Here is a 12,547-nt window from a genome sequence, read left to right as displayed (position 1 = left end):
CTAATTACATTAAGTTATTCCTTAATCCTCCTGGTCCGAAGTTGATTCCGGAAATCACAGGCCCTGACATCATGAAAGTTGCACCCTCCGCTGTGGCCACACTGTCTCTTCCTTGCCTCTCTTCACTCAGTCTCTTTTGGATGGATTTGAAAGGCATTTGAGCCTGGCTGCCCGGCTAAATGGTTCACTCTGCTTATTTGGTCTCATCTCCTCAGATTGCCTTAGCTTTAGGTATATACTCCCTACCTCATCCTCCAAGCCCCCCACCTCATCCCTCCCTGCCCTGTGGACCTAATCAAACCCTTGCATAGTGCCCACAGGGCCTCTGGCCTTAAAATAAGAACAAAATTATTTGATTTTTGTTGGTTTGTTTTTGGTTTTTTCTTTGTAGCACTGGCTATCCTGATTTGTAGACCAGGCTGGCCATCAGATGGCTCATCAGATGACTTCTTCAATCACTCCCCACCATCTCTTTTGGGACAAAGGTCTTTGTCTTGAATTAGAGATCACAGGTCTGGCTAGACTGCCTGGCTAACAAGCCCCAGGCCTCCTCCTATGGTCACCTCCCCAGTGCTAGACATTAGGGCACCCACCTTTTTAATGTGGGTTCTGAGGATCTGAACTCAGGTTTTCATGCTTGAACAGCAAGCTTGACTGAGCGATCTCCCCAGTCTGCTCCCAAAGACATCTTTTTTTTTTTTTTAAGAATTATTTGGTTTATTATGTATACAATGTTCTGTCTGAATGTACACCTGCACACCAGAAGAGGGCATCAGATCTCATTATAGATGGTTGTGAGCCACCATGTGGTTGCTGGGAATTGAACTCATAATCTCTGGAAGATCAGCCAGTGCTCTTAACCTCTGAGCCCTCTCTCCAGCCCCAAAAGACATCTTTCTAAAGGCTCTGTCTGTCTCCTCTAGTTCTGCCCTATCTAGATTAACAAACAAACAAACAACAAACAAACAAACAAACACCTTCAGAGTAATTTCTGGCATGCAAGGTATTCTAAAACTATTTGCATATTTCAAGTCTTTCCTGCCATTTGGTGATTTAAAATAGAATTGGAAATCTTCTCTCTTGTCTGTGCCTGATTGCCATGGCAGCCACCTTAGCGACCTGCCTGAATGCTGTGGCAAGGGCGGCATTACCCAGACACATAGGACCTTCTCTGCGCACTCTTCTCAGTGGGCCCAGGACAATGATCAGATCCCTGGCCTGCTTCATTTTGAGAACTCCAGCCACTTGCTAATCACAGCTCAGAGATGCGGTCTTTGAAGCATCCATTAGGGAGCAGGAAAGACAGAGAGCATGATGGTTACTGTACCACAGCCCCTCTGTTGGAGCCATATTTAATGGCAGATTCTGCTTCTCAGCATCTGAAAAGTCACATTGCTTCGTTCTACATTTGCTCTAGCTGATGGTGTTTTCCTGTTAATTGAGCATCATGTCATGGTCTTCCTGTTTTCACTCAAAATGTTTTAATGAATTTGTTTCACTCTTTCAATTTTCAAAAAACAAAAACAAAAATCGATTCAATGTCTTCATCGTTTGAACACAGATTTGGATATTTTTTCTTTTTCTTTTGCTTGTTATATGTTGTGCCTCTAGAGACATGTTGGATTGTCTTGTCATTTTGACACTGATTTACCAGAATGAACTTCCTGTGAGAATGCAGTTGCAGAGAAATGGTTCTGCTCTCAGAGCAGATAATTTCCATTATTCTGATTTTTCCCCAGTCTGGGACCTTATTGAATGCACAGTAAAAACTGCAGTAGCTACGATCTGCAGCCAGCTGGATCTGCACATATTCCTAATGTAAATGATTGCTCACTTGTTTAGAGCTAGGCAACTTGGTTTAAAAATATCATTTTTATTTTTTATATTGGTATATTGCCGAGCACCAAGATAAACATAGCTTGGGCTAAAAGCTTATTTAGATATTTGCTCAATCTAGCATCTTGCTAGAGTTTAGTTTTGAAAAATTTTTCTTGTTACCTCCAAGATCATTTGTCCTGTAAATAGAGCCAAAATATGCTCAAAAGCAGCATGAAACTAATCAAAGGGAGAGATAAAAAACCAACCCAGTGCACTTGAGGTCGTAGTTGCCATAGTTGCTTAAAATACGAGGCTGTCAAAAAGCATTTTGGTCCATTTTCATCTTTACTGCCTCCAATCCCTTTTGGAAGCAAAACAACTTCCATAGATTTTAAATAAGTTTATTTATCTGTATGGTCATTTCCCCCAGCTGTAGAATAATGTTCTGGAAGAACATGAGCACACCAGACAATGGGATGAGAGCCTAGGCACGGACAGGGAGACTGAAGCAGATCTACTAGGTCACATTCTTTTATGGTGAGCACTTACTTAGTGGGGACATCATCTCTTCCTGTGACATAACTGCCGTCAGCTGTGACCTTTGTCAGAGGAAATGGCTAGCCAAGAAAATCCCAGATCTCTTCACTTCCTCCTTCCTTGGATCTTTCTGGAAGCCACACTTTGGGCTCTAATGTTTCCATCCATCAAATCTGTGGTTTCCTACCCCGTCTCTGCATGCACCCTGCCTACACCAGCTCATTGCCAGAGTGCAGGTCTTATGGTGCAAACACGATCACGGTTACTATCTTCCTTCCACAGAATAGTCCCGTTCTGTTAGGAGAAGGTCCAACGTGTACATGGAAGGGCCCAGCCTCCCTTTCCCAGCTCTCCCATCACCATTCTCCCATTCCATCCCATGTTCCAACTTCGCCTACCTCTTTTTTGGTACCTTAAGAGCTCTAATGTTCCACTTGCCTTATACCAAGTCAGATCCCTTTATTGCAGCATTCCCATTCAACTGTGTACCTGTGCAGGGCACACTCTGCTTCTAATGAAGTGTTCACCGCTCTTTGATTATTATAGCACCACCAGAGGAAAAAAGGTTTTCGTTTTTTTTTTTTTTTTTTTTTTTTTTTTTTTTTACCAGCACCAAACAGCAGGGTATGGTTAAATTGGTAAAACTTAAGCAGTGAATCTTAGGTCATCAACTTTTAATATTTCACTATCACAAATTGGCTATGCTTGAGTCTTTGCCACCAAAGACCCAAGCCAGACTTGCTCAGTAGAGCTCCTGTTACAGCAGTGCAGTAAATACTACTTAAATTCTATTATATTTACTACACAAACTGCATTAGTCTGAAATCTGCCTCAGTAGCTACTCCTCTTGTCTTAGTCTTTGACTTTGTACAAGGCCCTGGGTTGTGTTCCCAGGACCACAACAAACAAACAAGAACAACAACCAACAAATTAAAAGTGGGGGTCGCTTTTAAATGTTGTGGCGATGCAAAACTTTCGTTCCGGCACTTGGGAGGAAGAGGCAGGTGGATCTCTATGAGTTCAGGTTATACACACTGATTTTGACACTGATTTACCAGAATGAACTTCCTGTGAGAATGCAGTTGCAGAGAAATGGTTCTGCTCTCAGAGCAGAGAAGCAGAGTTCCAGGCCACCCAAGGCTCACCATGACAAATTACTGGACGTGGCTGACACAGAGACTATTAGTCTTCCTGGACTCTAATCGTTCTGTGACGACAAGATCCACACACGCTTGTTAGAAAACGAATTATTCGTGCGGAGCCACAGGTAATCCGATCCTAAGAGCTGGCTTCTTAATCTCCTGAGGCTGACAGTCCCCCAGATCCCGCGGGGTGCTCCCTGAGAACTCATCCCTGTGTGGGCTCCCACTGCCAAACCCGTGTTTAGCTGAGGGAGGGCGGGGATGGGCTTCCTGTCGTCGTCGTCCTGCCCTTGCGCTCCAGGTGACTGACCGTAGCCTAGAGCCTATTCTCTGTAAATTACAGCAAGTGACATAAATAGCTGCACTCCTCCGAGAAAGGGTTCACAGTGCCGCCAGCCTGAGGGCCTCCCACTACCTGACAGGCACATGTTCTTCAGGGCTGTATCCCCAGACAGACTAGAGGCAATGGAGACGTGGCTTCCTCTTGGGATACCTCTTGGGGGCTCGGGCAGAACCTAATTATGAGTTCACTGAAGGAAATGGGAACTTGGAGGCGAGGGGAGTGAGTGGGAATGGACCCAGTTGCTAGGTCAGGTGCAAGTCTGGGCGGGCAGGGTGGTGCGCAGTGCTCGCCTGACCCTGAGTAATGAATGCCTCAGAGACTTCTTGGGCCTCAAGCCAGATCCGGGGCTGGGTTATCATGGGGTGTGAAGGGGTGAGCAGCCCCACTGAAAAGTGTGGAGAGTATTTGGGGCGTTTGCCTCCTCATCTGGGTTTTCTCCTCAGCTGAGTGCCCAGCTCTGGAGGGGAAACTGAGGCGCATAATCTCCTGCAGCCTCCCAGGCTGCCTGCACTCCTTCTTGAGGAGGTCTGCTGTTTCAGGGGTTCTTCAGGAGATTCTGATTTGTATCAGGCTTGAGAGCCCCAGTGCTAGATGATCCATTCCCGAAGGCTCTTTCAGTTCGAGTATTCCGTTGTCTAAAGTTTACGGAAGATTAGCATTCAGCGCTGGGGAATCACACACTTCCGGTTGTGTGTTATACCCCCGGAAGTCATCAACTGCGAAGGCGTTTATGGAAGGCCGAGTCTCTGTGTCACCAAGACAGTGTATCCTCCCGTGTTTGGGAGGATCGCTTCACCGAAAGGTTGTAGACAGGGGTGTTGAAGGACAAAACCAGGCAGGTCTCCCGTGAGCCTGTGTGCCGAACTCCTTCCAAAAGTCTGAATCTGTCTGGAGGCAGACCCGCACCTGCTTTCCAGTTCCCCACAGACAAACCACACTGTATTACTCACAGCCAACCCCGACCCTCTGTGTTACTGCCTGAACTGGATTCCATTAAGCACAGAGCCTGGCAGTTTCTCCCAGGAAGCATTTGGATTTGTAGATCTGGAGTTCAGAAAACAGGTTTGGCTGGAGATCGGAGCGGAGAGATCTCGGCAGGGAACTTTAGACAATGATTCATATCATCGCTTAGAACTTTCCAGTCTCTCAACTCAGCCTCTTTAGCACCTGATTCACTTTCCTTTCTCACCCCCACCAAGCACTGCCACCGTTCCCTCCTGCCACAAATGGAGTCACCAGTCCCTTGCTGAAGCCTGGGAACTACTATTTTAGGTACCTTCTCCATCATTCTGTCACTAGACTTGCAAAAGAAAAGAAAAGGAAAGAAAAGAAAACCTCTCTTGAGTTCATCAGATTGTTTTCCATCGCCTCTGTGGCCGCTCTTGTCCAAGCCGCCAGCGTCTTTTCCAGGAAGGTGGAGTTGTCTTGTAGCTCTCTTTGCAGGCATTATTACCTTCCATATCTTCCACTGTCTCATTTGAAAACATTGATTATTTGACAAAACAACCCCCATCTTTCGTCTCCCTTGCATACATACACACTGCCTTCCCATTGCCCGGGATAAAGGCCGAGCTCATTCACAAAACCCTTGCCAATCTGTCTCTTATCTCCTCTACAGTCTATGTTCAGCAGATGGGAGCTTCTGTTGTGTCCACAAATAGCCTATCTCTCTTTGGCCTCCTATATATGCCGTCTTCCACAAAAGGCTTTTCCTTCCACTGGCCACTTGAGTGACTCCTGCATCTTTACAACATCACATTTTAAGCTGTCACTTCTCTGAAAACTATCCATGTTTCCCAAGATGAAGTAGGGTCCCCGGCTCTGACCTGGCAGATCCCCTGTACTTTAGCTTCGTATTGAGTTTATCGAATTGTATTGAAATTGAACCCAATCACCGATTCTACTTGAGACTGATACTGTATGTAAATAGGCCCTTGCTCTCCAGCTTATTTTTTTTTCCTCTTTCTCACCTAGGACATGATGGGGATGTATTAGGTACATAATTAAAGTTTGTTGAAGATAAAAATATTATGCATGGGAAGAAGAAGGATAAAATAGGAGGGGAAATAGGACTTTCCTTTGCAACCAAAAGGGAACAAGCCATCATCTTGCCAATGGAAGGGTAATAACCCATAGAAAACTACTGGGTTTTATTTTGGAGGCCTTAACAACTACTTGACTTTTAGAAGTGCCCTTACACATATGAACTTGGAGAAGAAAAATAAAATCAATAGTAGACAGGCTTCTCACTGGGAGCCTGTGGCTATTACCAGTCCAGCCAGACTGGCCTATGAAGTTTTGAACATGGTATGTGTGTCAGGGTGATGACATGCTCTGAAATCACAGAAACAATTGCAGTGCAAGGGTTATGGCTCCTGGCACATGCACACACACACACACAAACACACACACACGCACGCACGCAAACATGCATGCATGCATGAGAAGTTGTGGAGCTAAGGAAAGTGCAGTGAATACAAGAGGAGTATGGGAGATTGAGTAGTTATCAATTGTATGAATTTCTCAAATAATTTAAAATATTTTTAATGTATTCCATCCACTGACCTGATATACAGATTATTATTATTTTGTTTTTGTTGCTAGTTTCATCATCTAAAAGTTTGGAATGGGGGTGAGTAGGGGAAATTGCATGGAGAGAGCCCAGCTTTTGGGGCCAAGCCCAGCACTACTGCATGCAGATTCCTCTACTTTATCTCCCTCCCTGTAAACTGGGGAGGCAAAGGCTGCCTTGCAGGGTTGTTTGGAAAAGTGAAGAGAAGACAATGCAGGGGACACAGGCTTGCGGCATCCCAGGTGCTCAGTAGCTGTTAGAGTTTAAATTATTTAAGAGCATCAGGGCTGTGCTCACTTGGAAACAAGGAGCTCATGAAATATTTCTATCTGCTGGGAAGAGATGCAGTTTCTCTGCTGTCTGCTTTCTAACAGGGAGAGGGAAAGGTGGGCCAGCATAGAAAAGCCTTGGAGAGGCTCTGGGAATGAAGTGGGGATCTGATTCTTGGTGGATCTTGGAGACAGAGCACAAAGCAAGGTTCTTCTCTGCTCTTCCTTCTGCAATGCTATGGGTGCTTGAGTCATCCTGGATCCCTGCTTTGAAACTTACTCTTCAGTAGGAGTGCCTCTAGAGCCAAGACCCCTGAGAGTTGATTTGGTGACAAGAGCAGAGACTCCCAAATACAATTAATGCCCTTCTGACCTAGACCTGGGAGGGCGCTTTCACTCATGCTCTGCACACTCAGCAGCGCCTGTGAAGCATTCAGTAGACCCTCCCCAGACCCCAATCTGTTGGTATCTTGATCTTAGATGCCCTGGATATCAGAACTGTATGAAGTGAACTTCTGTGTTTATAAAACCCCCAGTAACAGTAACCTGAACAGACTATGACGTGCCATTCCTGAGGAAGAGACCCAGAGGACAGCCAGAGAAAAGACCAAGAGACCTCATTTAGATGTTTGGGTGCTCTTACTTTAAAATATTCATTCAGTTGAAAACATTTTCTTCTTTCAAAGGTAAATAGTGTTCAGTTGGAAACATTCATACAAGAAAAAAGAAAAAGAAAGCACTGTAAGTCTTAGATATCACAGTTTGCTGTTCATCCTTTTCAAAGTTTTTTGTGTTTTTTTTTCCTTAGGCAATCTGGCCATACACTGTTCTTATGTCACAAATGAGGTCGCCCAGGATTGTTTGGTACAGCTGTTCTGTAAGGGTCTTTCTCACTGGACAGCTTTCCATGTGGGAAAGTAAAAAAGTATCCAGTGTTTCCCTGGGTGACATTAGTGAGCACCACAGTGGAGGTGATGGGGCACAAGCCCCACCCATGGCCTCTCTGAAATTTAAGAGTTGGGCTTTGTCATGCCCCCTCCAGTAAACAATTTCAGAGTGAGGTCTTTACACAGCCTACCATTGTCCATTGTTCCTTATAGTGAGGGCCCACAGTCATTCTTTGCAAGAAAGGGCAGTAGGAAAAATGCTCAACTCACAAAAGGAAGGGGCCTTCAGGAGAGGGGGGAGAGGCTGCAACTTGGCACATAGCTCTTCCTTCCCATTCTGTTTGACCTTGTTCACTCTTTCTTCCCCACCCCTTACTAGATTCAGCTCACCCTTCCCTTCCTACCCGATTCTGTGACTCTCCACCCGCCAAACCCTCCACCCCCAGCCTGGTCTAAATAGGCCAATCTGTGCTGCTCAAATATCTTGGATGCGTAGCCTTCCACTGGAGCATGGGCGACTTATTGGGGTCTACGTTCTTAGGGAAAACTGACTCTTCTTTTCTCAGCAGCTAAGAGTTGATGATAGGTCCTCTATGCTGGCAGTTTTATGTTTTATGTCAAGTGTCGCTCCATTGTTTGTCAACAAGCAAAAAAAAAAGGGGGGGGGTGAGATGCATCTCCTGTTCTTAAAGAGATCAAAGTTTAGAGGCAGAGATGAAGGATACTGTAATGTCTTACGGCGGAGTTTTCTCTCTTTTATCACAGAAATACCTAATTCTTGATGGAAAAAAAAAAGAACAGGTGTGATAGTTGATTTTGATTGCAAAATTGGCACAATCTAGAATCATCTGGGAAGGCAATATCAGTAAGGGATTGTATATATCAGTTTGGCCTATGGGTATGTCTGTGGGGGTGCTGATGTAGGGAGCCCACTGTGGGTGGCACCATTCCCTGGGCATGGGACACAGAACTGTGTAAGTAGAGCTCTAAGTGCAGGCATGCATGCATGCCTTCATTCCTCTTCGCTCTTAACTGCAGGCGTGACTAGCTATTTCCAGTCCCTGCTGCCTTGACTCCCTTTCCAGTGACATACTCCAACCTCAAATTATGAGCTTAAATAAACCTTTCTAAGTTGCTTTCTGTCAGAGGGTGTTATTACAACACAAACAAAACTGGACAAGTTTGACAGAATTATATTAAAGTAGCCTGTGTTTAATGAAGGCTCATTATGCCTAGAAACTGTGGTATATTAAATGATAAACGTCAAAAAAAAAAAAGGCTTGCTTTCATCCATGCTTACACTTGTATGTGGGTATGTGTGCATGAATGTAGTGGCCACGGAGGCCTGAGGAGGGCGTCGAATACCCTGGAGCTGAAGTAACAGGTGGTTGTAAACTACATAACATGGGAGCTGGGAACCAAACTTGGACCCTCTGGAAGGACAGCACGTGCTCTTAACTCCTGAGCCTTCTTTCCAGCTCTAAACATTGGCCTTTCAATGCCCATAATCAGACTATGAAGACTATGTTCATCACATTGTTGTAGAATATGAGATGTAGGGAAGTTAAGTGACTCGTCCTGAGGAATTCAGGCAGGAAGCGATAGACTTCTTTACTTCTTTGCCAGTTTCTTACTAACAGCTAGGTTACCTGTTTCCCATGGTTTGGGTTCATGAATCTGATTTGACTCATTACGTGTCTTCAGTTTCTTGCAGTAAACAGACACCTGGTTTGTTTTGGTTTTGTCAATGTGAGCTACGGCGCTGGAAAAAAAAAATCACCTTTCTTTTTCATATATTTAAAACAACAAAATGCCAAGCCTTTGATACTTCTCTGCCACATCCTTAGCCTTATGTGCATACAAGCCACTAAACACACAGTTGGGGTTAGGAGCTGTTGTCAGCATCGTGGTGACCTAGAGTAAGCACTGTGGTTTCCCTTTCCAGGTACTGTGGCCTGGAAACCGGCTTGCTGACATCCCCCCTGGTGGGGTTCATGGTGACCAATCAGTGCAAGTACCACGCACCCATCAGCTTCCCTCAGATCCCAGTGGCTGCCCTGGCTGTGGAGAAAGTGGGCCGCTCCAGTGTATGCTACCGACTGGCTCTGTTTCCTCCCAAACCCAGCAAGGACCAGCCTTCGGCAGATCAGCGTGACCTCACTGACGGTTTCTTCTTAGGCCACCCCAAATTAGCACACTTTGACACTCTGGCGTGCACCACGGGGTCTGCCGTCCACGTCTTCGTGAATCCGGCCACTGGCAAACCGCAGAGCCTTCCAGAAGACTTCAGGAGCGGCCTGCGGAGGCTGATGAGTCCAAGATAGTTTGGATTTCTAACGCTGGACACAGGACTTATCCCATCATAAAATGAAGTTTAGATTGTTCTGTTTAATTCCTTAGCATGTATTTTCGCCCTTAAAATGGCTATCAGTTCCTTAAACATCTTCATAACAGAGTCATATACTGCCATAGTGGAATAGCACCTTAGATTAGCCCTGTAGCCAAGGACTTCACACGATTTATCACACAGAGCAGCTCACAACTACGCAGTGAAGCGGGCACCATCCTAACCCTTTTAGGAAAAGTGGATAGTGAGGTTTACAAAGCCATTTGCCTCTGTGGAACTCCAAACTCACACTCAAAACCGACACCGATGTCCTGCCTGCCCAGGCAGTCCCCAACCCTGAGCAAACCCAGGGCCACGAAGATGGCCACTTCCACATAGTGGCCACTCACTGCCTTCAAGCCAGCTGTTCTGACAGCTTCTCCCGTGAAATTCTTTACTTCTTTGCCAATCTTACCAGGTAGGTTACCTATGGTTTGGGTTCATGAATCTAATATGACGCATTACGTGTCTTCAGTTTCTTTCAGTAAATAGATACCTGTTTTGTTTTGTTTTTGTCAATGTGAACTATGGTACAGGGGAAAAAAATCACCTTTCTTTTTCATATATTTAAAACAACAAAATGCCACGCCTTTGATACTTCTCTGCCACATCCTTAGCCTTTGTTCAGCACCAGTGTCAAGGGTGGAAGCCGAAAAGTAACAATAAGATTAATCTTTGGTGCTAAGACATGTGAAGAGCTTACTGAGGGGTGAGAGGAAAGGCTGCCTCTGCTGACTGCTGGCCACACTTGATGCTGGGGAGTGCTTGAAGGAGCTGATGCTATCATCACCATTTTCCAGATGAGAACAACGAGCCTCTATAGACACTGGTGGGGAACAGGGAGAGAGGTTCTGGTATTAGGTCTACCTGTGCGCCAACCAGACAGGAAAAACTCTAGGTTTAGTCTCTGGGCCTGTGTCCACATCTGGAAAAGGGGGTCGCTCATGACCTTTTCCAGCTGGATTCTTGAATGCTCTTTAAGCAAACAGAGGCTCTTAGTCAGCTGTGACTTGAGTGTCAAATCCCTGCCACCTATATTAGCTCTGGGATACCCTTGCCATGCCATACACGTGCCATGCCTGATGTACAAAAAGCCTACATGATATTCCTTTACCGTCAAGGCTATTTGGCAGAAAAAAAGTGGCTCCGGATTGGGGGAGATACTGGCAAAAGTGTCTCCACGTGGGCACTTAGCGTTGCCTTTCTAATGAGCTATGTAACTGACTCACTACTTGCCTTTGTAATTCTTTGATTTGTGAAATGGGGATCAGTCCCTGCTCACCAAGCTTTGGGCAGCAAGATTGTCCTTCCCTGGTACCTGCCAGAAAGCCATCAGTATTTCCCCCAGGAGAACTAAAGTGCTATGTGTGCCCGCACCTCAGGGCAGAAAGATACACGATTGTTACATTTCTCTTATGTGCTTCTGTAGTGAATCAGACGTCATTCCTATTTTATGTGAGAAAAATGACAACAGTAAAATAGGGACCAAGAGATGACGGGATACATTTGACCTAGGCCGTCTCCTGGAACTCACCAGAGTTGAGAGTTGGAATAGTTGTCTTTGGAAATAGCCTCAGTATTAGGTAAACTCCACAGCTGAAATGTGCTGACATACCCTTTCCAGCATGAGCCAAAGCCAAGAACATGACACCACTCACTGGATTTTAGTGGGAAATTCCAGCACTGTAAACTCATTTTAAGGCTGCAGAGAAAGCCAAGTCCCGATTGCATGTTCTTGGAGGAAGCGAGGGTGTTATTACAGAAGTGACTAAATAAGCCTTAAAAAAGAAATCGCTGGCTACTTGTGGTAGCCGAGCAACATGGAAGCCTTGTTACAGGGCCCTTCTGAGCAGGTGTGACTCCGGTGCTTCCTAACAAGGGCCCAACTGCAACCATCCAAGCAGGTGAGGAAAACCCCCAGACAGTGCAGCTCTTCTAAGTGCCTTTTGTTACACTCGAATTCATTTGAAAACCTACAGTAAGAGACGAGGTACAAAACGTGTGCTCATGTTCTGCTTGGACAGAATATGGCTCCCAGCAATTAGTGCTTTCAGTCACATTAGGCATTAAATAATGTCTAGTGACATTGCAGTATTGCCCATTACAAGTCAATTCTGTAGTGTTTGTTCATAATAAGACTTGAAATGTTACCTAGAAACAAAATATGTTTTCTTTGAAACAGTCAGACCTTATTAGAAATCCAGGGTTTTACAAATCACCATGTTAACAGTTATGTCCCCTGGCTAAGGCTTTCTTTCTTTAAATAGTGTTAAATTCAGCCTCAGACACTCAAGTCTCTGAGTATTAGCCTCCTCGTGTGCACTGGCTTGAGAGGAAGAACTCAGTGCTCCAAATGCACCTAACGTCCTACTATGCACGACCTAATAAGGCAGCCAGGATTCCCTTTGCACGGGAAAAAATAATGAGTGCCTTGCAAAATTCTATGATTATATATCGGGTTTGCACAATGCTACTTTGTCATTTTGTCAAAGTTGGGGTTTCCAATTCTAAAAAAAAAAAAAAAAAAAAAAAAAAAGGAAAGGCATCAACTGTTGGTCATAATGCTACATAGCAGCTGGGCAGACTGAGGCAG

General features: G+C 45.1%; 1 protein-coding gene across 4 annotated transcripts in view; it reads left to right on the top strand.

Moving 5' to 3' along the window:
• LOC132648954 (uncharacterized) overlaps positions 1-10,461 on the top strand; it is a 155,787-nt gene extending 145,326 nt beyond the window's left edge. For all 4 annotated transcript variants that reach the window (XM_060371534.1, XM_060371537.1, XM_060371536.1 and 1 more), the window contains one exon: positions 9,514-10,461. In XM_060371534.1, the coding sequence (XP_060227517.1) occupies positions 9,514-9,892 (379 nt within the window). In that variant the 3' untranslated portion in view covers positions 9,893-10,461. The remainder of the gene's footprint in view (positions 1-9,513) is intronic.
• The last annotated feature ends 2,086 nt before the right edge of the window (positions 10,462-12,547 follow it).

This window comes from Meriones unguiculatus, chromosome 18, assembly GCF_030254825.1.
Source record: "Meriones unguiculatus strain TT.TT164.6M chromosome 18, Bangor_MerUng_6.1, whole genome shotgun sequence".
Taxonomy (NCBI): domain Eukaryota; kingdom Metazoa; phylum Chordata; class Mammalia; order Rodentia; family Muridae; genus Meriones; species Meriones unguiculatus.
The sequence above is the reverse complement of the archived record's forward strand: the minus strand, read 5'-3'. Positions and strand labels throughout refer to the sequence as shown.